At 44.4% G+C, this 27,289-nt stretch overlaps 5 protein-coding genes across 7 annotated transcripts; 3 read left to right on the top strand and 2 right to left on the bottom strand.

Annotated features, from left to right (window-relative positions):
- Positions 1-2,958: 2,958 nt before the first annotated feature.
- Positions 2,959-11,112, bottom strand: gpat3 (glycerol-3-phosphate acyltransferase 3). Its single transcript, XM_084693606.1, has 13 exons — positions 11,010-11,112; positions 10,640-10,835; positions 10,256-10,322; positions 8,452-8,716; positions 8,285-8,359; positions 8,098-8,187; positions 7,819-7,912; positions 7,587-7,702; positions 7,324-7,379; positions 7,117-7,202; positions 6,659-6,787; positions 6,412-6,491; positions 2,959-6,282 (listed from the first exon to the last, which is right to left on the bottom strand). Exons 2-13 carry the CDS (start codon positions 10,781-10,783, stop codon positions 6,138-6,140), a joined length of 1,347 nt encoding a protein of 448 aa, XP_084549732.1. The 5' UTR covers positions 10,784-10,835; positions 11,010-11,112; the 3' UTR covers positions 2,959-6,137.
- A 580-nt stretch (positions 11,113-11,692) lies between these two features.
- abraxas1 (abraxas 1, BRCA1 A complex subunit) lies at positions 11,693-14,209 on the top strand. The gene is made up of 9 exons (XM_084693607.1): positions 11,693-11,851; positions 11,985-12,075; positions 12,164-12,200; positions 12,305-12,371; positions 12,490-12,686; positions 12,817-12,936; positions 13,031-13,115; positions 13,231-13,339; positions 13,634-14,209. The coding sequence occupies exons 1-9, from the start codon at positions 11,765-11,767 to the stop codon at positions 14,038-14,040; spliced, it is 1,200 nt and encodes a 399-aa protein (XP_084549733.1). The 5' UTR covers positions 11,693-11,764; the 3' UTR covers positions 14,041-14,209.
- A 77-nt stretch (positions 14,210-14,286) lies between these two features.
- mrps18c (mitochondrial ribosomal protein S18C) lies at positions 14,287-22,615 on the bottom strand. Of its 2 annotated transcripts, none has more exons than XM_084693610.1 (6): positions 22,576-22,615; positions 15,148-15,203; positions 14,908-14,991; positions 14,768-14,825; positions 14,616-14,675; positions 14,287-14,433 (listed from the first exon to the last, which is right to left on the bottom strand). In XM_084693610.1, exons 1-6 carry the CDS (start codon positions 22,598-22,600, stop codon positions 14,357-14,359), a joined length of 360 nt encoding a protein of 119 aa, XP_084549736.1. In that variant the 5' UTR covers positions 22,601-22,615; the 3' UTR covers positions 14,287-14,356. The 2 variants fall into 2 exon arrangements, with proteins under 2 accessions (XP_084549736.1, XP_084549735.1); XM_084693609.1 differs by lacking the exon at positions 22,576-22,615 and adding an exon at positions 15,380-15,529.
- On the top strand, positions 15,801-22,040 carry helq (helicase, POLQ like). 2 transcript variants are annotated; one of them, XM_084693602.1, is made up of 19 exons: positions 15,801-15,910; positions 16,091-16,271; positions 16,377-17,031; positions 17,182-17,360; positions 17,444-17,644; positions 17,731-17,803; positions 17,927-18,024; positions 18,173-18,271; positions 18,367-18,512; positions 18,605-18,844; positions 18,988-19,129; positions 19,235-19,339; positions 19,662-19,869; positions 20,025-20,182; positions 20,292-20,390; positions 20,931-21,104; positions 21,264-21,377; positions 21,586-21,720; positions 21,845-22,040. In XM_084693602.1, the coding sequence occupies exons 2-19, from the start codon at positions 16,107-16,109 to the stop codon at positions 21,926-21,928; spliced, it is 3,075 nt and encodes a 1,024-aa protein (XP_084549728.1). In that variant the 5' UTR covers positions 15,801-15,910; positions 16,091-16,106; the 3' UTR covers positions 21,929-22,040. The 2 variants fall into 2 exon arrangements, with proteins under 2 accessions (XP_084549728.1, XP_084549727.1); XM_084693601.1 differs by having other exon boundaries at positions 15,810-16,271.
- hpse (heparanase) lies at positions 22,431-27,285 on the top strand. The gene is made up of 12 exons (XM_084693603.1): positions 22,431-22,770; positions 22,923-23,056; positions 23,319-23,447; positions 23,574-23,747; positions 24,022-24,193; positions 24,737-24,784; positions 25,140-25,233; positions 25,315-25,421; positions 25,652-25,766; positions 25,959-26,083; positions 26,244-26,396; positions 26,598-27,285. Exons 1-12 carry the CDS (start codon positions 22,550-22,552, stop codon positions 26,755-26,757), a joined length of 1,632 nt encoding a protein of 543 aa, XP_084549729.1. The 5' UTR covers positions 22,431-22,549; the 3' UTR covers positions 26,758-27,285.
- The last annotated feature ends 4 nt before the right edge of the window (positions 27,286-27,289 follow it).

The raw sequence follows: 27,289 nt of genomic DNA, 5'->3' as shown, positions 1-27,289 counted from the left end.
CCAGGTTAAAAAGATGGCTGATATCAAGTTATATATTACATTCTTTTATGGTACCACTTTTAAGGTACCATTTAAGGTAAATCATTTGCTAAATTGTTAACTTGATTTTGCCTGTGTATTTATTAAGGAATAACAGGCTTTGTCACGTAGCTGACGTAACTGTATGTTAATAGAGATCCCGGGGCACCATCTTTATTTTCTCCCAATTAATTCCATCCTCCTGTCTTCTTCATTCCCCAACTGTCTCGGTCTCACAGATGGCAATATTATTTACAATATAGGCTTTCGGCTGGAGCCAAGCCAGATGCAATCTTAATAGGAATTTGATCATCTGTAACTTTGGCTTCAAGTCAATGAGGTTTTTTAACCAAGCAAAGCAAACAATATTAGTGGCATAAATTATTTTGGGCAGATTTTTGGTGTTGGGGCGAATCATTTAATACCTTATCCTGAACCCTAGGCCATGATGGCATTGCCACAAAAAGGCTCCGTCCGTTCATTTCACCAACCCGTTCATCAAAAGCACTCAATTATTCCCTGCAAATCGAAGACAGCGAGTAGTCTCCTTGTCGCTACGCACCTCAACGCGCACCTCGCCCGCAATGAGAAAGCCATCTGAGAGCTCGGAGCAGCTCCGTCACACTGAGCTACCTGCCGACCCACATTACAGCTCTGTGGAGGGGATGATGTTTAACCCTCAACATGTATTGTTCAATGTGACATGCTCAATTTATCATTAGTTGTGAAGAGAGAACGGATGAGTACACTTTCAATTTAGTTCCGCTGCTTTCTCCATTCATCATCCCTCTCTCATCATCCATCATTTCCTCCGTTTAGATTTGTACAAAAACTCACTTTCATAAGTTTAATGCAATTAATCATCAGGCTAAGATCATTTCTTATTAATGAACCAGGACGTTTATTTGATTATTTATTCCATGAACTTGAATAGTGAGTTTCTCCATTTGAGATCGGATCGTCTCCATAGCTCACCAAGCATGAAAGTGAGACCCTCTGATGTGCTTCTTTTGTATTGTTCGTTTGTAGGTTTATGTACATTTCCAGAGAGCAGTCGGACATCAGCGCTCACCAGATATGCCTTTTATCTTCATGTAACAAGTCGTAAGAAATTGGAAAAGTTGCCGCAATAGATAGGAGGTGACCTGGAAACAAAAGCAATCAGAGAGAGGTAGAGACAGGGAACAGCGCCAGCACCACGATCAAGGTGAAATTCTGCTACTCTGTCAATAAAAGGAGAAATGCCTTTTGAGGCACAGGCCCGGGGGCAAAGTGTAGTCTGCAATTACATACCTTCGTGTAGCCGACTGAAGGACATTTTTCATGAAACTCGGTTTCCAGTTCCCACCAACACAATGCATGTCCCGGTGGTTTTGTGGAGAAAGGAGTGCGTGAACCAGAATGGCTGTTGGTTTAGGATGAAAACGAATGTACTCTTCAAAACTTGGTTTGCCTTGTGTGTGAATTTGATTGTAGGCTATATATGACAGAGAGTGAGAGGGAGAATGAGATACAAATAACTCAACAAGACTCTTTTCAGTGTCCAATAACTATAAGAAAATATTTTTTTCCTAAACGAAATAATCTTGAATTCCACAACAAATCAATCAGCTCTCTGCTTGAGGAACTTCCGACTCAATTGTAGCTCAATCAAATAAGAAAAGAAAATCTATTCGGACCAATTATAGCCTGTTTCATTAGTGTATGCAAATTTGTAAAGACTGTGAAAGGCAAAAGTCTTATATTTCCCCCTTCTGGCCAGTGTATCACTGGCTACTGGAAAACAATCTACTTCACACACACACACACAGACACACACACACACACACACACACACACACACACACACATACACTAAAAGTGGGGATGTAAGATTTAATTCCAAAAACCGTTTTGCTCTTGGGAAAACGAAACTTTGCACAACTTTGTTGAAGGAGTTGTTTTGTTAGTTTGGCATTAAGGCAGCACAGTGTGTCTATGTGAGGCCTGCTGTGACCGGTGTTCAGCCTGGTTTAGTTCTGCCAGCACTGTGACATGTGAGAGCATCACGCTCACCCTGTGACTGGAGTGCCGTGCTGGTCTGGGGCATGTTGGAGTCACAAACACTCCTGACAGAATGGAAATGGTACATTGTACTTCTTATTAAACACCCTTCCATTGGAATGTAACAAGCGTTGTGATGTTTTTTTTCTTCCTTCGTCTGCATTTTTTGGTTACAATATTATAGAATAATAACAATAATACAAATACATTGTATTTGGGGGACGCCTTTCAGAACAGAAAATGATCCCATATAGGTTAAAAACTGTGGAGGTTCAAATCGATGTGATTTACAGCGTGCAAAGTCAAGAGAAGAGACACAGTGTTATTGGATGAGACGGCAGCAGTCCCTGCTAACTCAGCCCAGCGGTGACGGATCTGTCCCAGAATGTCCATGTCAGGTGTGGGATCTAAGGGACAGATGAGTGGCTGGGAGGGAGGACAGCAAAGGTTAGCTCATCTCACACATCTCCCCAGCTCCCCAGGACACTGTCCCTAGTACTGCCTGCTGCTCACTGACCAACCGTGGTGGTAGCCCAGGATGAATTTGATGCAGTAACATTTGGGGCCCAGATATAAATGATTGAATTCTATTCATGTGCATTGGGTCCGTAGAATGAACCGCCTTTCCAGACATTCTTCTCAATGCCTCTATTGATTTCTGTCTGCAAGTCGTATTGTGCTTCAACGTCACATACATTACAGAAGGAGGTCCACTTCGGCCACAGAATGGATGGCAGAACAATGTATTTAAGGGCATTATGTTCTAACTAATGGCAGGTCTTAGACAAAGCCAGAGTAATTTACCCTTGCGACTGGTCATGTTGCTTAGTTCCAGGCAAACTGGGATTTAAAATGATGTTCCTCTATGAACTCCATTTTGTGGGAGAAAAAAAAAGATTCAATTGAGACATTTATTCATATTTACTGAGTGTACCTGCATTACATTTGTATGGATCACTTTGGAGCAAAAGTCAAATGGAGAAAATCGAATCAACATATTGAGACATAGTGGGCAGTTGTATGGAGTCTAGAGTCATATGGGCCTTACAGGGTCACTCCTATGGTTTTCATGATGTCCCTTTGAAATCTATCTGAATCACATTAAATTGGATCTAAAGATGTGCAGACACATACATCACAGTAAATGGTGTGGTGGAGCAGAGCTTGCCAAGACTCCCACCTCAACAATCGAGTTATAAAATCGGGTTTAGATCCGATTAATAATTCACAATCCTGTTAGAAGAGAACAAACATTTCTGTTCAAGCAATTTAAGTCGCGGGATTGTTATTATAGCCGGGTGCTTGAGTCGGCTGGGAGATGGTCTCGGTGCGGGGGACAGAGAGGCTGTGAAATTTAAGCTGGCTCCAGCTTTCTGTGTGTGGAAGAATAACTCAATGCTATTTCACAGTCTCTGCTTTCTTTATTAAAGTACCGTCACAGTAAACACGTCTCGCCCACGCTTATCTGTGCAAGCTTTCTTATTTGGGATCATGCAACCCATCACTCTCTTTTCCTCTCACCCCCCTGCTGCGTTCAGGGCATCCATAGGCGCTCACTGAAAAGTGCTTGTGCCCTTTAAGGTGACAAGGTGAAAATGTCAGTTTTTCAAGCAGGGCTGATTTACTTAAGAAGCTAGGGGTATTGTAATGCAGTGTATCATTTTTCCCCCTTGAGTCATTTGGTCTGGATTATTTGGCACATACACATACTGTAAAGTAATGACTTTAACCTCTGCTTTGAAGTCAAATTAGAGGTCTTAAAATGTTGTAAAATATGTTTACATATATTTAACATTGGGATATGAAAATATGTATACCATTCTAGTAAGACTGATGCACAGTGTAGCGTCATACAACTCTGAACTTCCATTTAATTTACTTTGCTGTCCAAAATATATATTTGAACACAATATAGTATGTTGTGAACTAAAAAAGTTTTGTCACTTGATTAAAATTAAAAATGTGTAACAGAAATCAAGTTCCATTTACAAAAAAGTTTCAAAATTGGTTTAGTTATCTCACCATTATCTTGCCTTTAAAACCACTAAGAAGAAACTCACCAAGAAAATGTCAAGGACGGCACAAAATAGCACAAAACTTGCTTGAAGACCATCACTGCATCCACAATTCCAAACTTAGCAAGAATGCAGTGCTTTTACATTTATTTGCATCAGAACTTTTGGATGATGAATGATGCGTTGATAGCTTCTGAAGAGAGATACAGAATACAACCACCAGATAAGTGGACGAGTCGAACAAGGGGAATTTAGTCACTGTTGGTTTACTTGGCATATACTGCCTCCTAGTGTCACATTTCAGATCCTACACCTTGGCACAGCGCACAAGATAACGCATAAGACACAGGTGAATCGACAATAAAACCTTAAAATAAAGAACGCATTCAGGTTGAGAGTTTGTGTGCATTGGTTCTGGACTTTGACCAAAGCATCAGCAAACATAAGAGGAACCTTTAAGAGCATTATGTGACATGACGCAGAACAACGCATTGACTAAAAATATCCAGTAAAACCTCAGGATAAACGTAAACAAGTTGGCTAACGCTACAGCTAAAAACCAATATCATCATAACATAATAATTATAGCTTCCAATGGGAAAATACACAAAGATGTCAAATAACACACATACCTGACACTCAAGGAGCCAAACAGTAGCCCAGATCTGCACAACTATGTAACACAAGTACAGCCTCAACTATTTGCAAAATACTACACAGTGTTTTGCAAATCACTACACACTTTTCTACATTAGACACAGAAATATAAGATGATGTCACAGTTTTTTTCAGCTTGCTTAAGCACAATTTTGAAAACAGGACTCACTTTGTCAAAACACAACACACAATTTAGATAACCAGACACAAGTAGCAGAACACCTCCAATCTTTTGCAAAATTAAACACTTTGTTCAAAACTATACAATCATGTATAAAAACTGAATTCTGTCACTGTATGCCACACATATGGTTAATAAAACTTGACTCTGTTTGAACCAGTTACACACCGTTGTGCACAATTTAAAACACTTTCAAACAAACGATTATTTTCTAATGCTATAACCTGCTTGATTTTGTCAGAGCTATTGTTCCAGTAGAGTATGTAAAGTACATGAATATGTTGACCAAACACAACACACATGACCAGTACTGCACACTGATGAAAATATTTACTGTATTTCTCCACATAAAGGTTGCATTTTCTGCAGAAAATCACAATATATTTCAAATTGAACACTGTATAGTAGGCTACGTACTGTAAATACAGCAAATACATTTGTGGTCAAATGAAAGTATCCAACAAATGAAATACAGCACATTGTTTCAATCATGGACTGCAGTGAATGGGTACTAAAAAGTACTGATGTAGTGCATATGGTAGGCTACATTTTGCTGTACTGTACTATAGACAGTAGAGAAAAGTAGTTGTCAACTGTGCTCATGTCGAAATGTCATAATTACTGTTGCAACACTATATCTGCTGAGGTTGGGCTGAATTACTGTATCTGTCCAGCCTCTCTCAATGTTGCCCCATGGTTCACAACATGGTCAACCATTGTTTGTACATTTCGTTAGACTGTAAATTTGGCCCTAGTCTTCCACGGCCTCCAGGTCTACCTCCCCCTCTTCCAGTGCTGTGTGTAACTGGTTCAAACAGAGTGCAATTTCATGATCCATGTGTGTGGCATACGGTGACAGAATTGGTCTTTTATACATGATTGTTTAGTTTTTAACAAAGTGTTTCATTTGGCAAAAGATCGGAGGTGTTCTGCTACTTGTGTGTCTAGTTGTGTGAATCGTGTGTTGTGTTTTGACAAAGTGAGCCCTGTTTTCAAAACTGTGCTTCAGCAAATCGGAGAAAAACGGTTAAGCACAAGATGCCGAAAAACTTCAACTGAGACCGTTCATGCATTAAAGCATTCAGAATCCTCTCCACCAACACTGACTGGCGATACGTTTCAGATAGCATGGCATCAATGAAGCCAGTCAGCGTGTGAAAGCGATCTGTCCACTATAGAGCATGTCCACAGACAGACAGAGATTGTCTCAGGCTGGTCTGATGTCATTCCTCGTGTGCGCTCGCATCTGAAAGACTGTCTATTCCCGGTGTGTCGCCACCTTCCTCGCCCACTATCATGCTGCTGTACATCTTCTGCTGTTGCTCCTTAAAAGTGTCCTTCACCTTCCCCCTCTTCAGACCTCCGTCCCTGAAATGAGAGACGGGTCACAAAGCGTCACACGGAATGCCGCAGCGTGCACGTCCGGTGAGGCATAAACAGTGGTTCTCCATCGGCACATTTCAAAAGGACGATAGAGAGGATCGAGATGATCCATACCATGACAGGTCCAGCAGCCCTCCCTGATGAGCGATGGCAGACTTCACCCTGTTGGCAAACTGGGTCGCGTCCTCGCCCTCCTGCAAAGCCGAACATAGGGTGGGGTGAGGGTGTGTGTGTGTTGGGGGGGGGGGGTGATGCTAAGTCACACAACGTGAATCATGAAGGACTCCATTGGATTCCCGTCTGGTGAAGTGTACAAAGTGGAAACGCCAATAAACTCCAAGGACGTGAGCGTGGACTGTACCTGTAAGATCATGGGGGGAAGGTACCAAACGTTGACCACGATGGCCCAGCTAGTCATCATCCGGAGCAGGTAGCTGACCATGTTATACTTGGCACTGTTCCAGAAGGCGTCTCCGAAACGAGGGTCGTACTGACAGAAGACGAGCAGGAGGTCAAGTCAAATCACATTTATTTGTTGATATCCCTCATTTACAAGCAATGCCACACAGGGCTCCACCTACGCCCATAGAACCGCACCTAAACCAACCCTAAACTCTCAAGGCATTGTCCAGAGATCCAGAATAACGTCACTCACAACAGACTAAGATTATCTACAAAAGTCAGAAAACCAGCCCAGTCATTACAACTCGACAGTCGTCGGAATAAACACAGTCAGACACTGAGATTATCAGTACCAATTTAGCCGGTAAGGACATGTGGGTTTACTGACAACTGCTTCCAGCGAGGAGTTGACAATACCTTGATTGCCACTGGATAAATTGTCCCTCCGATTTCAAAGCTTCCCTTCTTGAACATCATGAGAGAAGTGTTGTTGATGCAGGTTCCTGTGAAAGACACAACTGTTAGTGTGTCACAATCATAACTCCCATGACAGCACTGTATGCTTGAGACATCAGTTATAGAAGGAGAAGTGAAAACATGCAATGTGGATCGACAGACACTTGCCTTCTGGGAAGATAAGGATGGGTAGCTTGGTCCTAGCTGCAACGTGATCTCTGAGTCTGGGAGATAAGGGGATGATAATGATATTGGCGGTATAGATGGAGGATAGAGGTCAAGCTAAACTACAAATCTGTTATGTCGTGTCTGAATGTTTCGGTGCGTAAACAAAGACAACTGAGTAAATAAGGATGCATGGACAATCGTAGCATTGCTTTGCAGCCGGTTCTGCTGCGTGGTGTCTTTTCCCATTTCGCTCGCCGTCTCACCTTCTGGCAACAGCGTGGCGATCTCTCATCTCCGACCTCTCGAACCAAACATGGGGACATGACCTCACCATGGACCTTTGGAGGACCCCCATTAGACCTCCGTGAATCTGACCCACCTGAGAGTGACAGGCCCAGAGATCAGGACAACCGTGGGGGTCAGCCAGAACAACAGGCACTGGATGCGATGTGAGAGCGTAGTGATGTGTTGACCCTCCGTGTTTGTGTTGCTCACCATGGCATAGCAGCCGTCGTTGGCCAGAATGACAATGTCAATAGGCGAGGTGTGGTTGGCGACGCATATTCCTCCTTTTTTCGGTCGATTCTCTCTGGGAAAACAAAAGAGCATCGACTTAAACGTGCCATTGGAATGACCCCCGTTTCATTGCCTATTCAATGACTTTCCTTCTAAAACGAGGGGGACCGTGGAGAGGAGAGGTGGAGTCTGGATGCAGGGAGAGGATGGAGCGGAACAGACGAGTCTGTCCTGAAACCCCTCTTGTGGGACACTAACTTGTTATGGTAGTGAATTGTAGCGGAAAGGCCTCTGGCACAGATCCTGTAGCACATCAGATGGACCAACTCGCTCAGCCAGTTCTTTACACTGTGGCACAGCGACAACACAAGAGTCAGTGACCCTATGAAAACCAGCGCACAAAAGAGGGAGGATCTCTGGTCTGCTACATCCCTATCGAAGTTACCTGCTTTTTGGAAGAAACCCAACAATAGTCGTGCCAATCACCAGTGTGCTCAAGCCAATGAGCGCCAGGGTGACCCTGTATGACAGAAAAACACAAGACGGCTGAACACAACCTTCAAGAGGTAGGAGCGGGATATAGGAGTCGAGGAGGAGTTGCTCTCCACCCACCTGAGAGGAAGGAGGACAGAGTAGCGGATGAACACGCCCAGGCCCCAGATGACGGTGAGGCGGAGGCTGATGTGGCGGAAGTTGTGGTTGGTGCGCGTCAGGAGGTTCCAGGAAGCCAGCTCCTCGGAGGAGAAGCGCTGAGTCACCTGGTCCTCCACGATGCTCTCCATGCCCTTCCTGTAGAAGTAGAAGGCGTCGCTCAGGGCGAACTCTCCCTTCGCCGCCATCTCCTGCTCCATGGAGCCCCCGTCCCGACGGAGGAGACCTGGAAAGGGGAACGCAACACGCGGGCCAGATGCAGCCGACAGTCAGCCGCAGTAATTCACGATCGCGGTCGGAGTCCAAACTCAGGGCATACAAGACAAATGACTAAAAGGACCGTACACGATGCATGTTAGGGGTTACATAGAGTTCAAAAGGGTATATGCCGTATATGATGTATTTAGTTGTTGTTTTTGTTTTTTTCTGGGAGTTTTTCCTTGTCTTCCTTGAGGGTTTAGAATGGTTGAGGGGCAGTTCTATGGGCGTATGTGAAGCCCTCTGTGACATGCTTGCGTGTCAAAAGGGCTATACAAATTCATTTGATTTGATGTATGACGTCCTCATCTTTGTATTTGTAGAGGGATGCTGTGAATGAACTAGGGATGCTGTGAATGCTGTGTTTTGAGTCAGTGCCATAAGGTGTCAGTACCAGGTACCACTGAGGCTAAGGAGCAGGGTACTGCCATTCTTCCTTGGACTCAACACCAAGCTGCAGTGAAATATTAGCTCACTATCATATATCATAGTGGGATTTTCTCAAGTTTGGGAAAGTAAAGCATTTGATTTTTGTGATGATTATAGGATACAGACTTTAAAATATCCTGTTCTTGACCAAAGTGTATGGACTGAGGAAGCAAACATTAAGCATTTTGTAATCCTTGCTGAATGATTTGCTAAATCTTGTTGCCCAACAAGGTGACTAGTTTATGTCCGAAAGTTAACTTGCGGTTAACGGTCCAGTTATTGACCATGTCAGTAATGTTTACTGTTCCTCATTCCTTATATTTTCACTCCATACAAATAGACAGTATGTTAAAAGATCCTTGATAACAATGACAGGATCCACAACGCAAGTTGAAATTCTAAAAGCTACGCTTAAAACTGAGCTATTGGAATGAAACATATGTACTATTCCTGACAAACAACTTTTGACCCATGCTGTCCACAGTCGAAAGCCAACATATTTCACAAAAGAGTGGCAAGGGACATATTTCACAGCTTATTGGTCGAGGGTTACACACCGAGTGCCCTGATGGAAGTTATGTAAGTTTTGATTGCATCATCAGCCTGAGACGGGGCTTCTAGGCACCCCCACATCAGTCCCAAAAACCAACCAATCAAAATCCCCCACACTAACAGACAGTCACATGTGCAAGGTCAAGTATATCACAGCCATCAAACCACAGAACACAATGTTCTAAGAGTGAAACGAACAAGCCTGATCTTTACTTCTAAATATTTTAGGTCAATCCTTCCTAATATCTAAAAGTATTTATCTTAACCTTTGGTACCATCTAAACATATATGAATAAAACATGAAAGACCATAGAAAATTATCGGATGAAATCTATAGATTTTACTTGTTGCTTTTGTTGTTTATTTAACATATCCAATGGGGCATACTGTAGAGTAAACATAAGGAGCAACACGGATTGGCACATGTGACACTGGTCACAAGTGATACTGTTAGGGAACTACAATGAGTCACACAGGCACAAGATCAAACTACTGAACCGGTTGAGTCCAAACGAATTCCACTCACCATTGGGTAGTGGTACTGGTAGACTGGGCTGCTCCTTGCATCCCCTCTGGATTCTAAGAGTAGCCCACTGCCCAAAGTAAAGTTATTTTCAGACGACCTGTCACACACTGCTGCATTTTGCGCTTTGCCTTAATGCAATGAACTGTCATATCAAAGAGGTGAAGAGGCCATGCAGAGCTCAGCACGTTAGCTAATGTCCTAAAACTTATAGTATAGCGATGGATGTCGGATCTTCTGCACATCCTTTAATTACATTGTATTACAGGCAATTTACTATACAATAACATACCGTTCAGCTTATGATATAAAATAGAATTGTCAGCTTTCAGTAGTTCCATAGTGATAACGCTAAACGCAATGTAAGATTTATTATACTACAATTACCTCCAGAGTCTTGACCAAGATCTTGATGTACACTCCTGTTACTCCCAGGGAGAGGCCGAACATGGCAGGTACCATGATAACGAATACCACCACTGTCAACCACACCTGGAACAGCACATGTACCGTACTCCAGGGGTCCTCCATGTCCCACAGATCTTGTGGTCAGCCAGTGGTCAGGCAAATGGGGTCATGTTATCTACAGAGCAATAATAACCGTAAAGTTCTGAAACTTTTCTATTTACAAACATCTATCGGCATTATGACTGCGCAAAGTGGTTAAGTCCACTGACTTGATAGCCTAAAACATGGAACCGCCGAGAGTGTCGGAAAACAATACATTATTCAAAAGGAACTACGTTAAAAAGCAAACCTGTCGTGTTCGTCGCTGTTTAACCTGTTTTTTCATTCTGTCCAACTGTGCAAATGCTGTGGTCTAGTGTCGGATTCACTTGGATTCACAACGGAGTTAGGTTAAATCGCCTTCGCAAAACCACGCCCCCAATTGGACAAGCTTTGCTGGCGAATTTACTGCACAACCGGCTGCGAAGAAAACATGCAGCTCAACGAAGTGTTGGCTAGAGGGGAGAGGTGGAGGTACTGGGTTGTGCTGGGTGGAGAGGGAGGAAGAGGTCTGGAATAAGTAAAGTTTGGGCATAGACTACAGGGCTGGATACAATATTATGGGAAAGCATAGAACAGGATCGTGTGAAGGGTGCATGCTCGGAGGACACTGGAACATGTGTCACAGGGACAGATACTTTATCCCAAATTCTGCGACCTCGGGTCAGCTGGCACTACCGCGACTACACCCTCCGTAAACACGTCGTGTAAATCAGCTACGCCACCATAAAGCTTGTGTGGGCGGTAATTAGGAGGGAGTTTAATAGGCTACATTTAAGTCGGCTCCACATGTCTATTGTGAGGTCTTTCGGTGTCGACGTGGGATTGATTGAGGTCAGAGGAGCTGATGGAGGAGAAAAATATAAGGCCGTGACCAACCTCACACTCCAACACAGTAGGTGGCGGTGCATGCACTTAACATTAGGGTGCGATCCGCCAACCAGAATCCAAAGAAGAAGTGGATTTGTGGGGCAGGGTCTATGGTGAAGCTATTTGTCAACAAGAATGGCGGATTCAAGTCCATCTGTGCGCGTCTCTGGATATGTCCTAGGTTCATTGATGTTTCAGCATTTTAATAGTGATTGTGATGTGGTAAGCAGTAATAACCTTTAATCTATATATCACTTGAAGGCCAGAGGTAAAAGGAGTGCCGGAAGCTTAAAAGATAGCTACTGTAGCTACCCTGTTTGGTAGCTAGTTAAAGTAATGTTATCTAACTTTGCAGGAGGGTCTTATTCTTGGGGAGAGCAAAGCTGAAGAGAGAAGCAATATCACGGACTCTCAAATTGATCAGATTCAATTTGAACATACCATAAGTGAGTTCATGTTAGTACTTACTTTACTTGTATCACTTACAGCATCTTCGTAGTTTCCACAACGATTTAATGTGTTATTGACCCCCAGATATCCAGAAACACATACCATGTCTCAAGTTGAATAGGTATGTGGACTCACTTGACTAAACGAGTTGTTTTATGTAATTCCTCATACGAGATGTCGTCCTGCAGGTCACTAAGAGTAACATGTTTGTTCTTGTCAATTTAGCTTCTACAGTGGAGTGGGAGAGGTGAACAGCGAAAGAATAAGACACATTTTGTCAACGAATAAGGAGGTATGTACAAAACACAGTACACAATACAGTATATAATAGCAAAGTGTTTCCACTGTATTATTTAGTTCTAAGATTCCTCTGGGTGCATGCATGGGTATTGTCTTTTTAACCCTTTTAGGAGAATGTGATTGGCTGGTACAAACAGCGAAGGCACTCATGCCAAAAAATGACCTTCAGAGAGCAAATTGTCCACCAGAACTTGAAGAAGACACTGTCCAATCATGAGCTGATTTTCCTGCTTCTCACGCCCAGTGATGTCACATCATCAGGCTCTACCCGTCGGCTGGAATATGCCGTCTTCAAATCGCATGGCAGGTAAGAGCACGGATCACAGTACGTGTTTCTGCCACACAAGTCCCTGCTTTCGCTCATGCTACGGTGTGCTAGTGTGTGGTACTCTGTGCTACAGTGGTATTGAACCCTTGCCCCTCTTCCCCCTGAAAAGTCAGTTCCACAACATTCCTGTCCTAGTCAGCAACCTAGGCTTGTTGGAACAGCAGGACTACTGGAGGATCTCTACAGCCTGTTCATCTGTAAACTACAACCGGGCCATTAAGATGCATAGGTAAAGAGCTTTAGAGCTTTGGACCTTTCACATAGAGGATCTACGGAGTGTTCGTACTGTGGGCTCATGGTGATTTCTCCTTCCCTCGGTGCAGATCTCGATTTTTCTCGTCAGACGGGACTCTGCCAGAGGTGGATAAGGTCAATGACATGAATGACTCGATGCAGGTTGAATTGAAGGTAAATCCGGGGAATCGACACAGGACACGTGGCCTGTGATACACGCAGCCCTCTTGATGTGGCACTGTTGCGTCTCATCCGTCCCCCTCTTTCCTTTTCTCGTCCCTCCGTCCAGTCGGCGTGCAGGGATGTGGAGGAGAGTGAACGCTTGGTTGAGAAGCTGCTCGCGGACGTTTCCGCCCTCCGGAGGAGAGTCAGGGAAAGGAAACAAGGGCTGAAAGAAGGTGTGACATGTCTCACGCACATCATAACCCAGCTTGACAAATCAGGTCATTCTTACGTAGACATTTAGGCATTTAGCAGACACTCTTAGCAGACGCTCTTATCCAGAGCGACTCCTCCCCCCCCCCCGAGGCAAGTAGGGTGAAGTGCCTTGCCCAGGGACACTGTCATTTTCCACTGCCAGGAATTGAACCGGCAACCTTCTTGATTAATAGCCCGATTCCCTAACCGCTCAGCCATCTGACTCCCGACTACTTTTTATTGACGCAACTCATGTGATTTTCCCTCTCTGGCAGATGAAGCCTCCCCCAACCCACAGCCTCAGGAGAATGTGCTGCTCTGTGAGGCCGTTAAGGCCCTGTTCCCCGGGTCGGACCTCCTCCAGACACAGGTCCTCAGCCTGCAGGGCTTCCCCCTGCCTGAGTTTTGCTGCAACACAGACCACACCATAGACATCGCCTCGACACTGCCTCTGATCCTTACTCAGAAACTCCCCAAAGGGCGGAAAGACAAGCAGGGTCATGTGCGCCAAGCATGCAGGAAACGTCATCGACCGGGTTCTTCTCTGGTTCCCAAGAGAAGGAAAGGTGTCCAGGAGGAGACTGAAGATTCTTCGTTGCCACTCAGTGGGTCGGAAACGGAAGAGGAGCTGCTCCCTCGTCAGAATGGAAGCTTAGACATGTCTGATTCCCCCATCTTTTGAGGGTAGCGATTGGTTCTGACGCTAAATCTGCCTCTGTGCCTTGGTTGTTGGTTGTATGGACTGCACTCTGTGTGGAAGACTGTTATGTAGCTTATTTTGTTAAAATCTAATATGTTCTTAAACTTTTCAAGTTATTGAAATAAAAATGATTCTGCCCATTATAAATGAAGTATGTTGTCATAAGATTATTTAAATATGTATTTTACCATAGTGCTGCCTAGAATATGACAGTAAAGACTAACAAGCCAGGGTTAACAAATACTTTATAAACAATGCATATGAACAATTCAGGATTGGATTCCATAAAATAAGATGATTATTCAAGGTGTCTGATTTCACATATGTTTGGGTCTTTCATAAACTGGGGGTGCTTGTGGGTAACTGACATGAAACCTGTGAAGGAAAGCAAAAAAACGTGTTTAAAATGTACTCAGGAAAACACAATTTAGGTTAGGCCTATGTGTAATTCTACTTTGGGAATGCAAAGCTTAACAAGAAATATTGATATGAGGCATATTCTCCCCAAATGCATGGAATTTTACACAGTCGGTGATAATGACCATTTGAAGACGTACCCATGGAAATAGATTTTTTGATTGCTTTTGAGATCTCCTTCTGTTTCTTTCCACATAGACCTGCAGTAAAGCATCAGTATCAGTTACTATGTTATGACTACATTCAGTCTCCATTGATAAGTATTGCTGTTTAAAATCTGTCTGGGACTTACCTGTTATGTGTCTTCCATAGATTCTACCAGTATGAGGCGATATGAACTGGGACAGCAGCTGCGAGGAGAAACTTAATGTCACTTAGGTGAATTCAAAGTTTATGAATGGTTTTATAACGGTTTAAGATACTTCAACTAACCTGAACATTCCTGTAGTCCACATTGATGCCAGTGAGAACACAGCCCTTCTCTGGTTGCTTGTAAGGGTTCTCCATTGGGACAGGCTGATGGGGGAAAATGCACTTAACTGAACAGTCGGTTGCAAATTTAAATAGAACACACACTTGTCTTGGATACGTAAAGCCAGGTTTGGACTAAAAAGGCAATGAAAAGCACTGATATGTAAAGAGTAAATCCACTGAGAAATAAGTGAACCTTACCATATCGCTCTTCTTGACTAAATGCGACCCGCTTGATAGACTTCTAATTGAATGATCTGCAATACAGAATCAAGTCAACACTTGGTAACAGGTTATTAGGCATCATGCACAGCGATTGACAGGGATTTGCCACCAATGTCATTGTAAACATACTGTATTTCACAAATATTTATAATCATTAACATGACTAGTAACTATATGTATATAACTAAAACGTTAAAAACAGTCTCACTTGGAACTCCATGTTGTGAAACAATCTGTCTAAAAGCTCGAAAACCACCGACAGCAAGCATCTTGTACGTCAGAATGTTCAAGATGTTATTGGACGCATATCCTGTGCTCTTCTGTATTGGTGACGTGTGCAACTCGTGTTTGAAATTTTTCAAGTTCCTCCTAAAAAGGAACGTACCTGTAATAAGCAGTGATTTGGGTTATTAATTCAAATTGTATTGGAATTGCTACGAATGTCTGTACAATGTTTAGAGGATTTATATGAATGTAAGGTGTTTTGTATGGAACCAATCTGGAAATTGGATCACGTATATAAAATATATCGGATATCCCACATGCTTTTTTGGACGGATGTTATATAAAGTAACCCCTCTTATTCCGTCTCTGATTGGTTTATATTAGGACGAGACTTGTGTTTACAATTTCAAATGCTGGTATTCTGCTCCTAGCTTCACTGTTAGCTTAATTTATTATTAATTGAACTACAGATATGTCGTTTGTGTGTTTTCTTGACATTTAAATGTATTTGAATGTAAGTCTTACTGTTTAGTTTTTTTTTTGCACTGTCTTTTTGGTTTGGATTTAGCAGTAAACACAGTAGCTAGCTAGTTAACGACGTTTTCTTCGCCTTCACATTACAGTAGCTAGCTTGAGCTAGGATTTGTTCTTGCTTTGAATGTTGTTTCGCTTACAACTTCACGTTATGTGTAAGCATAAGGTTGGACACAATGAGTGCTGACAACCGAGGAATAAAAATAAAACGAGTGTCCTCTAGAAAGAGGTCTAGGGATTCTCAAAGTCATCTGACGCCTGTAAGAAAAAGAACAACTGCCTCTGGAGGACAGTGTTCCGACAAAACAGGAGAACGAGCTCATACGAGAACCATGGGCGAGGTAAAGTTCAGTGAGGTCGACAGCCTTTGAAGTACACTGCCCCACGTGTGTATTCATACTGTAATTTGAATGGTTTGTCTAAAATAACGATGTTGCTCTTTCAAGAATTACAGTGACAATGAAGATTTGTTCGGGGACTATGACAGCATTTTGGGAGACAGCTCTTTTCTGGCAAAGATAGATTATGCGGAGAAAAACATGAAGCAGCAAGACGTTGATCGTAAAACCTACATAGATCCTGTGGGTCACCACCATGAGAACCCTCACTTCACTGCCCTGCGGCCGTCAAGAGACCCCTGTGTGAAGTCAGGGTGTGACGACAGTCTCACCGACTCCATCCTGGATGACTTCCGGGATGACTCTTTTCGAGATGTTCCAAGCTCCCAGCTCGCCTTTCAACAAGACGTTCTTCGCAGGGACGAGAAGCACCGCGGCCTTGACGCAGACAAGACTTCCACGCCAAACCCAGAAAGGTCTGTTGAAGTCAGGAATAAGAGGGAAGAGACAGATGTTGCCCCCAAGGCGAGAAAGAGCATGACGGATCATCTGAAGAGAGCCATGATGTGCAACGCAGCAGCTCCGTCTGGTGTATCGAGGTCGACGGTGCAAAAAGAGGCTGTGGTTACGGAGCAAATCAGCGTTGCCATGCAGGCCATGGAATCTGTTTCTATGGAGACGACAGATCTCGGGCCCTTCTTTGGTCTTCCCACCAAAGTGAAAGAGCTCATTTGCGACCTCAAAGAAATCAAAGACTTGTACGGTGAATATCTGGCTTCATCCTCCATAGTTCACTTCTAATACTACTAATCCATTCATGGGATTCATGCTGTTCGTTGCTTGATGAGATTGAGTCTATGCAAAGCGGTTCATATGTGCATGCATTGTATTGTGTTTGGTGTGTATGTTTCAGACTGGCAGAAAGCGTGTCTAAACCTGGACTCGGTTCAGCAGAGGAGGAACCTCATCTACTCTCTTCCCACCAGTGGAGGGAAGACGCTCGTGGCTGAGATTCTCATCCTGAAGGAGCTGCTATGCAGGAAAAAGGATGCCCTCCTCATCCTTCCTTACATATCTTTGGTGCAGGAAAAGGTACAAAATAATATGGTATTAGAATTCAGTTTTTCCATGTGTTTCGTTGAGTGCACGTGACAGTGAGTCTTTCCCTTGTTCAGGTTCGAGGCTTGGCTGGCTTTGGCCTGGAGCTGGATTTCATGGTGGAGGAGTATGCTGGCAGTAAGGGCAGGTTCCCCCCGGTGAAGACAAGAGGGAAGAGGTCCCTGTATATCGCCACCATAGAGAAGGCCCACAGCTTGGTCAACTCCCTCATAGAGGCAGACAGGCTGGGCAATATTGGACTGGTGGTTGTTGATGAGGTATACAGGTTGTTTTGAAATGTGAACATCGAAGAAATAATCGATTCAGTGATTCTGGAGCGTCTAACAATGATGTTTTTTTTTAGCTCCACATGCTGGGGGATGGCAGCAGAGGAGCCATTATTGAGATGACTCTGGCCAAAGTCATGTATCTCAGTGGTAAGTGAAACCGTATGCGCATACTTATCCCGGCTAGAAAACGGTAACAAGAAAGAATAACAATAATGACAATAAACGAAACATCTGTGAATAATGAAGTTTGTTATTCTGTGTTGCACTCAGGTTCAACTCAGATCGTCGGAATGAGTGCCACTCTGGGCAATGTCCAAGATCTCCAGAAGTTTCTCAAGGCAGAAAATTACACCAATGATTTCAGACCTGTATGTGATCCTCCCAACAGACATAAGCAATTCAAATGTATCTGTCTCCATCATATCAAGGGCAAATCCTACTATATCTTGAATATATTCTTTCAATATTTCCTAATGTGTTTGCAGTTGTACTGACCATTTTTCTTGTCTGTTCCAGGTCCAGCTGAATGAGTATGTAAAGCTCAAGGACAGCATATATGAGGTCGACCCCAAGGAGGAAGAGTGCTTCAGGTTCTCAAGACTTCTGAATTTTAAGGTACAAGGGGTCAATAAAATGGGCAAAAACAAACGTGTTAAAGGGAGGAGAAAAAAAAGAAGGGTTTTGAGCTAACCAAAGATGTTTTCTCTCAGTACTCCAGTGCAATGCAGAAGATGGACCCAGATCATATTGTAGCGCTGGTAACCGAAGTCATCCCGGTCCATTCATGTCTGGTCTTCTGCCCCACCAAGAAGAACTGTGAGAATGTGGCAGGGATGATCTGCAAATACCTCAACAAGTAAGATCAGTCGGAATCAGTCGAACCCACAACAGTTCGGCTTCACTCTAATGGCTGCCGTCGCGTAACCAATCCCGTTTCTTCTTCCTCAGGCACTTCCTCCAGCACAAGGAGGCCGAGAAGGCTGCGTTGCTGAGGGACCTGAAGAGCAGTGGCAACGGCTCCCTGTGCCCTGTGCTCAGGAAGACGGTCCCCTACGGCCTCGCCTACCACCACAGCGGGCTGACCAGCGAAGAGAGGAAGCTGGTGGAGGAGGCCTACTCCTCCGGGGTCCTCTGCCTCCTCGCTTGCACCTCCACCCTGGCGGCAGGGATCAACCTGCCTGCCCGCAGGTGAAGCCTCCCCCCCCCCCGCCCCCCCCCCCCCCCCAGCCGAGGACCGCTCGGACCGGGGAGCCCCCTCGCCCGGACTGCAAGCCTTTGGCGTCGTTTTCAAGCACGGGGCTTTTTGTTGTTGTTGTGTGCTTGACCCCCAGGGTGATCCTGCGCTCTCCGTACGTGGCGATGGAGTTCCTGAAGAGAAGCCAGTACAAGCAGATGGTGGGGAGAGCAGGGCGGGCCGGGATCGACGCCCGGGGAGAGAGCATCCTCATCCTCCCGGAGAAAGACAAGCTCATGGTTGATAGCGGAACACTTCACCTATATCTGACCGTAGGATGCCGGAGTGGGTCTGCGGTTGCTTGAGTTACGACAGGGCGTTTCCTCTCCCCCGTGTTTTTCCAGGCCAAACAGCTTGTGTCGGCACCGATGGAGATCTGCTACAGCAACCTGATGCATGACGACGGGAAGGGGGTCCTGAGTCTCATCCTGTCGCTCATCGGACTCAGCGTGAGTGCTGGAGTCAGGCACTCCCTCTTGAAAGGGGGGGGTAAATGCAATGTGACTCTGGGGAGTCAGGTGGCTGAGCGGTTAGGGAATCGGGCTAGTAATCAGAAGGTAGTTGGTTCGATTCCCGGCCGTGCCAAAAATGACGTTGTGTCTTTGGGCAAGGCACTTCACCCTACTTGCCTCGGGGGGGGGGGGGGGGGAGAATGTCCCTGTACTTACTGTAAATCGCTCTGGATAAGGGCGTCTGATAAATGTAAATGTTACAATGTTATGTTACACTCTATCTCAATTGATAACATGAACCCCCTCCCCCTCCATCCAGATCACTACCACGTTGGAGCAAATCGGGCACTTTATGAGTGGCACCCTGCTCGCCGTCCAAGAGAGTCTCTTATGCACGGAGAGGAGCTTGGCCGAGATCACTCGGGATTGTGTGGAGGTCCTGAAAGACAAGGCCCTTGTCACCGAGTCCCCTCACCCACAGGACGGGACTCTACAGGTCACCAAGCTGGGAAGAGCTACCTTCAAAGGTGAGTCTCGCATACTCCGGACGTTGCCACTCGACGCCTGGACAAAGATAATCGGTTCATATGAAGGATTTGATTCCCTGTACTGCAACGACGTCGTCACTTGATCCCTTCTGACGTTTTCACGGACCATGTCTCTCCTGTCCCTGCGGCCCAAGGCTCGGTGGATTTGATGTACTGTGACGTCCTGTACAGAGATCTGTCGAAGGGCCTGGAGAGTCTGATGCTGAACAGTTTCCTTCACCTGCTCTACCTGGTCACACCCTACGACATGATCTCTCAGTGCAAACCTGACTGGATGACGTACTTCAGACAGGTGGGTTCTCATTCCCTGTCATCTGGCCCTCTGGTTCACTTCTCTTTGTGCGGGTGTCATTTGGAGGCTAAAAAGCTATTGGATTGTTTTTTCTTCGAAACGTATCCAGTTTACAATGCTGTCTGCTGCGGAGCAAAAGATGTCGACAGCTATTGGAGTGCCAGAAAGCTTTGTTGCCAGGAAGGCTGCAGGACAGACTATAAAGAAGGTAAGGCAGTGGGTAACAACCTCCTGTGTTATGGTGACTCACTTTTACTGCTACTGTAGTTGGTCTGCGCCAAACAAACCTCCTGTATGGGATTTCCTTGGCGTGTCCGTTTCAGAATGGAGCGAGATCTTACTCTAACATTAAGAGTATCATGATGCTGTCTTTGAAGGGAATGAGAGGGAATTATAATTAGATTTGAATCTCCATCCTCTTAGAAGTTGTTAAAGCATGTACTTGAAAGGTTGACTTAAAACCAGTCAAGTTAATCCTAATTAATCCAGTTAATGATGTTTTGCTTGCATGTTCTTTCCATGTACATTCACAGCTGAACCACTTAATGCCTTGAAACCACAAATACAATACAATTATAATAAAATAAACATGTGGTTTCAGTTTACAAATGCACTGTCTCCTGAAATTGTACCACCCTCCACACACACGAGTATTGCATTTCCCAGACATGGAAGTCCACAAAGCCAAGTCTTACACTAAACTTGATTTCCGACGGAGATCTTCATGTCATTTCCCCCTCTCCCCCAGAATGTGGACACGGCCGTCGCCAGCCGCCTGTACCTGGCCCTGGTCCTCTTCTCCCTGGTGAAGGAGACGGACTTGTGGCGCGTCGCCGAGCGATTCCAGCTGAGCCGCGGCTTCGTTCAGACGCTGCTCAGCTCCTCCTCCTCCTTCTGCTCCTGCGTGCTGCACTTCACCGAGGTAAGGCTGCCCCACCCCCGGCACGCGCGTCCCTGTCTCGCGTCACCCCCAGGGTCTCCACCATGGATCCGAGCGGGGGATTCGCCTCGTGGCTGTATCGGGAGGCCTGAATTTCAACCTCCAGGCTTGAGTTTTCTTCTTCTCTCCGTCCCGCTGCAGGAGCTGGAGGAGCTGTGGGCCTTCAGAGCCCTGCTGACTGAACTGACGCGCAGGCTGACCTACTGCGTCCAGGCGGAGCTCATCCCTCTGATGGAGGTGGCTGGGGTCATGCAGGTTCGTCGGTTCGGTCGTTCAACCGCGGACGTTCGGTTCGGGCACCGCGGTTTTAGGCCCTACGTAAAGACATATGCATGTATGTTACGTTTATGTGTTGCGTATGGTTACATGCTCTCTGAGCTGTGTTCTGTGGTGGGTGCATGGTACTCAGGGGTTATATTGGCCACGCTGGAACTCGTGAACCAGTTTTTTTTTTCTTCCCCAGTCGAGAGCCAAGCAGCTATACAACGCTGGATACAAAACACTGTCTCACCTCGCTAACGCCGACCCAAACGTTCTCGTCAAGACTGTGGACAATCTTTACAAGAAACAAGCCAATCAGATTGTGGCATCTGCAAAGGTTTGATTTGCCATTACTCCATGTACCGAGTAAGATTGTGTACCGATATCAAGTGTTTCCTGGCATTTATAGGTGGAACTTGCTGACTGGGTTTCTGTGGTGTGTGTGTGTGTGTGTGTTCTAGATGCTGCTAAATGAGAAAGCTGAAGCACTCAAGGAAGAGGTGGATGACCTTCTAATGATGCCTCTTGACCTTCCCTCCCTGTAAAAAGATTTGTTCCTGTGTATTTATAACAGATTTAACGTTTTATTTTGCCCTGCTGTTATAATTTATAGTTTGTCGGAGTGCTGTGTATAATTAAAGGGTGAACAAAAATCAAGTAGCCTGTCAAGTTTTTTTTTAAAGAGAAGTAGTGACATTTACGCGCAAAAATTAGGTTTCAGGGAGTGTCTTAATTTAGTCAACAGGGCCTTAAGGATGTCATATTTCTTGCAAGAATCCTGTTTGTACATCGTACAAAATCACTTTCACAATCACACACCACCATTGCACCCTTCTTCCCTTTGTAGCACAGTACAAAAAAAAAAAAAAAAAAATATTCTGGACAAATTCTTTAAAGAAAATGTTTTTTTTTTTTGAAAGATAGTTTAAAGATATTTTTGCAAACGTCATTGAAAAGGTTAAGGGTATGGAAATAATGTTTCGAAATAGTACGAGTAGTTTTAACCCGGTCCCTAATGCGACATTACAAACTTGCTCGACGAATGTCGAGAATGAAACCAAATTCACTTCGCTCTTGAACTGAACTTCGGCTACCCCAGTGATGGATGCGCCAAACGCCGAACTGATATAACTTTTTTTTTGTATAGTAGCCTTGCAAAGGCAATCATGAGATCTGTTTTTACAATAATTACCTTTGGGGTGACAGCCCTGTGTCATGGATGTTTTGTTTGGGGGTTTAGCGAGTTTGTAAAGGAAGAGACGGAGTTTGTGTCCCTGGGTCTAAAGGTGGATTTTTCTCGTGTGTTGAAAAGGGTTAACAAGCGCTTTTTGTCGGTGTCAATAGATGCAAGTCTTGTCGCAGAAGAAAAGTTCATGTACCTTTTAGGGTAAGTAATCAATTTCAGGTGACGTTTGAATTGAGATGCACAATAGTAACAAAGTTGTTGAATATGCCTAAATAATTCAGCATATATCATATCAAAAAATAAGAACGTGTTACTCTACTTTATGATAATCTACAAGCCTTTCACCCCACTAGATCCCCAAAACTAAGAACATTGGCTAAATCATTAAGCCCGGCATTTTTGAGATTTGGAGGGACAAAACAAGACTTTATGATCTTCAATCCAACGAGTACACACCACGTTTTCACAAACTCCTCTTTTCAGAAAGGTAATCACCTCAACTGGTTATCTACATTATCAGTCGGGTTGGCAACCCTCGGTCATGTGATACGACGTATACGTAGATGGTAAACATGACGTTGTGGTCTGCGGTTACTAGTTCTTTATTGGGAATTCCTGTTTTGTATCCATGATACATTCGTTTTATTCAGAACAGCAAGATTCTTCATTATAGCTACAATGTACTTACAAAAGGCAGCTATTGTGTTGGATGTGTAGAACTCCCTTGTAGAATACTGTGCCCATTTCAGGTGACCTCTGTGAAAGACTGGAGCTGCCCCCCTTATTAGAAGAGAAGCTGAAGCGAGAATGGGCTCAACAGGAAGTGCTACTCCAGACGGAGGGGTTACAAAGGAAGTATCACAGGGTGAAGTTCACAGGTAAAACCCCCTAAAACGGTGTAGCCTAGCTGTCTGTCATCCCGTCACGATCAACCCTGTCAATCTCAGAACAGGTCTTGTATTTGACCAGCATTGAAATCGGATGTCCTTTTCTTCTCTGTTCAGAGTACGCAGTGGATCTGCTGTTCTCCTTCACAAACTGTTCAGGATTAGACCTCATATTTGGGCTCAATGCTCTGCTCAGGACAGTTGGGAACTCCTGGGACAGTAGCAATGCCAAGAGCCTGCTCCGGTTCTGTGAATCCAGACAGTACCCCATGGCCTGGGAACTGGGGAACGGTGAGGCCTCACAATCAGAATCTCTTGACGCTTGACTGTTCGACATGATGGATTTGTCTCCCAGCTTGAGACCGGTTACTGACGTTTACTCAGAACAATGTGCGAATTTAGCTGCGCACTTCCCATTTCATTGCATTCAGTGCATGATGATGGATTTATCACCATATAAATGGTAACACTGGTAACACTTAGGGTACAGAAGTAGAGTCATTTTTCTGGTGAGAGGTTTAGAACGTTTTCCTGAATATGTTGGTGACATGCTGCGCCTCTACAGAACCCAACAGTTATGAGAAGAAGGCAGGGATACGGTTGGATGGGTACCAGCTGGGCCAGGACTTCCTCAAGCTCCGGGAGATTCTGCGAGAATCCAAACTGTACCACAGCACTGGGCTGTACGGGCCAGACATCAGCCAGCCTCGCGACCACCGCAGAGACCTGCTGGAGGGGTGAGAGTTCAAGGCCTAATGGGGATTTTGATTGGACTAGAGAAGCGGACAGGACAGTCTCAGAGCGAACGCTATTCGGTTGGATGAGAAACATCTGCTGGCTATAAACATCACCGGTGACTATAAGGCTAGGAAATGTTAAAAGCAAGCAATTGAATTAAGTGAGGATCATATAATTCAGTTAGGGACATGTGATCTGCTGCATACCTATCATTACTTGAGGGTAAATGTATCCTGGTCCTCTAAGTCTCAGCTCTCGAACAAGAGACCATGAGTTTCTGGTTGAATTTCATTGGGGAAGGATTGGCATAGTCTCACAGTTTAATTATCCCTTAGTCCATCATGTCTGACGACAAAGAATAACAGAGAATTGTCACAGGCACTCTTGTACCTCCCATAACAAAATCAAAATGTCCTCATCAGTTCAAATCACTTCCTTGTCTGCTACAAGGAGACTTTATAGGAAATAAAGATACTTAAACTTTCAAAATACTCGTAAATAAAGCGCAACTATATACCCTTTCGTTCATTTATTCCTGACAGGTTTTTGGAGAGTGGGGCTGAGGCGATTGATGCGTGCACCTGGCACCAGTAAGTTGAACTTTCCCTTCGGACCTGCGTAGCATAAGCAGCTGTCACATGCTGCTTGGGGCACAGTACGCACTGAATAAACATACTCAGGTGTTATCTAATGGCTGTTCCTCTGAGGCTGGTTCATGAGGGTTTGGTAAACAAACAAAGAGGAACTCGACACATCTTCTAGCCACAACGCTGCTCTACAGTATGCGAAAGCATTTTGAAAGGGAACAGCTCTTTACATGTTTCAAACGTCAGTGCGTTCCATTACAAGGCATGTGATCTATTGAAATGTCTGAATTGTCATACTGGGTTTTGTGAAAACCTGTAAAACCTGTCCTGTCTCTTTTTTTCTCTCTCTCTCGTCCAGTTACTATGTAAATGGGCGAGACACATCTTTAGAGGATTTCCTGGATCCTCAAGTTCTGGACACGTTAGCCTTGAAAACCAAAGAAGTACTGGAGGTAACAGTGACTTTGATCCTCCTACTTCACAGGATAAGTTTTAAGACTTGAACATGATTGGTTACTTGTATCTTTCTACAGACCGTTGACCTGGTCTCTCCAGGCAAGAAGGTGTGGCTTGGAGAGACTAGCTCCGCCTATGGGGGCGGAGCTGTGGGACTGTCCGACACGTTCGTTGCTGGTTTCATGTGAGTATACTCTGTAATTGTTGACGCATGTGGTTTTGTTTCCTTACAGAGATGAGGGTACAGCTTTTCTGTAAATGGCAGATGTTTTTGGGCACTGGCTGCTGGTGATCAAATCTAAATTCATGCTAATTTTGAGCCCACATAGTTTTATATCAGATCTTAGCTTATGGTTTATTTAGCTTATTTCATAACTTAATCAGTCAAACAAGTAAATACTGTGCTTTTGACAGGTGGCTGGACAAACTGGGGCTTGGGGCAAAACTAGGATTGGACGTTGTCATCAGGCAGGTTTTGATTGGCTCTGGGACCTACCATCTGGTGGACGACAACTTGGATCCACTACCCGTAAGAATTCGTTTCGTTTTTGTTCCAAGGCTTTCCTAGAAAGCAGCGGTTTTGTATGTCACTTTGTTGTCTGTGACAATAGTTTCTCTTCCTGGAATGTTTTCTATGTTTTTACTTCTGCTCTTGTTTTAGTTTCCTTAAATAACGTTTGTATTCTAATGACATATAATCTCCTCCCATCTGATTTGGCAGGACTACTGGCTGTCAGTACTGTATAAGAGGCTTGTTGGACCAGAGGTTCTGAGCATAGAAGCCTTCTTAATAATCGGCCAGAACAAGAGAGTCCGGGTTTACCTGCACTGCACTAACAAGAATAGGTATTCCACAATCCAACTCGTTACTGTATGTGCAACAATCGAACTTTCACATTGTCCTGTGTATTGTGTATATTAACAGAAGCATCGTTTCATTCCCAGACCTCAGATGTGTTTTAAATGGTTCCGGTCTAACACCCTAATCTCACTCTCTTGTCTGCAGCACAAGCTACACGACTGGAGCAGTCACACTGATTGCTATGAACCTCAGTAAGAGTCCGTCCAGGATTGTAGTTCCTGCCCAGGCCTCTAACAGCACTGTTGAGGCCTTTATCCTGCAGTCAGACCACCCTGGAGAGGAGGGACTCTACTCCAGGTAACACTGCCATCACTGTACGAACCACCATTTCATGTCCGGGATAGGCATAGCTTCGCGGTAGATCATTCAGTCTGCAGATCTAGAGCTCGCAGGTTTGAATCTCCCCCTGTATCTCACTCTTAGTCCATCATGTAATAATACAGCATCATTATGCTATGGATGAGAAGAGAATTGACATAACAACGTGCTGTTCTCTAGGTCTGTAAGACTCAACGGAGAACCGCTGAAGATGATAGACGACCGAACTCTCCCAGAGCTCAAGGGGACAAAGCTTCCACCAGGAGAACATCTCCGTCTTCCTGGATTCTCCTTGGCCTTTTTCATCCTTCAGGAGGCCAAGGCCCCGGTGTGTCAGTGATCCACAAAGGGGGGGGACGGGACATAGACACACACAGCTGACACTGTCGACGCTGTCTAATGGATTGTTGCACTAAAAATATCTGCTGTGCACAAGTTTGCTGAAGGCCACCAAATATGGTGAAAGAGTTGACCATGACTCAACAAACAAACTTATCACATATTTGTCACGTGTAAAGAAAATAGACTTAAATCCTTTAAATACTTTGGTATTGTTTAAAAATTATTCTTGGTGATCTGTTGTGTGCTACTGGGATTACATTTTCTGTACACCAAGATATCATATCTAATTGTGAAAACTATGCAGGGTGAATGCTGCATTTGAGTCCACATACTGTTTCATTGGTTTTCTATCTGTCCTGCTGATAATTTAACATTCATCCTCAAAAATCTATGCTGAGAAGTGCAATATGTAAATGTTTAAATGTATATTTAAACACTGGATAGAAAATACTGTTGAAATAGTTGTTTGTAACTTTGTACAAAACTTGTTTGGTGGAGAGAAAAAATAATAATGTCAAGAATTCAAGTGT

This window comes from Hypomesus nipponensis, chromosome 27, assembly GCF_054491055.1.
Source record: "Hypomesus nipponensis isolate SF chromosome 27, ASM5449105v1, whole genome shotgun sequence".
Classification (NCBI taxonomy): domain Eukaryota; kingdom Metazoa; phylum Chordata; class Actinopteri; order Osmeriformes; family Osmeridae; genus Hypomesus; species Hypomesus nipponensis.
The sequence above is the reverse complement of the archived record's forward strand: the minus strand, read 5'-3'. Positions and strand labels throughout refer to the sequence as shown.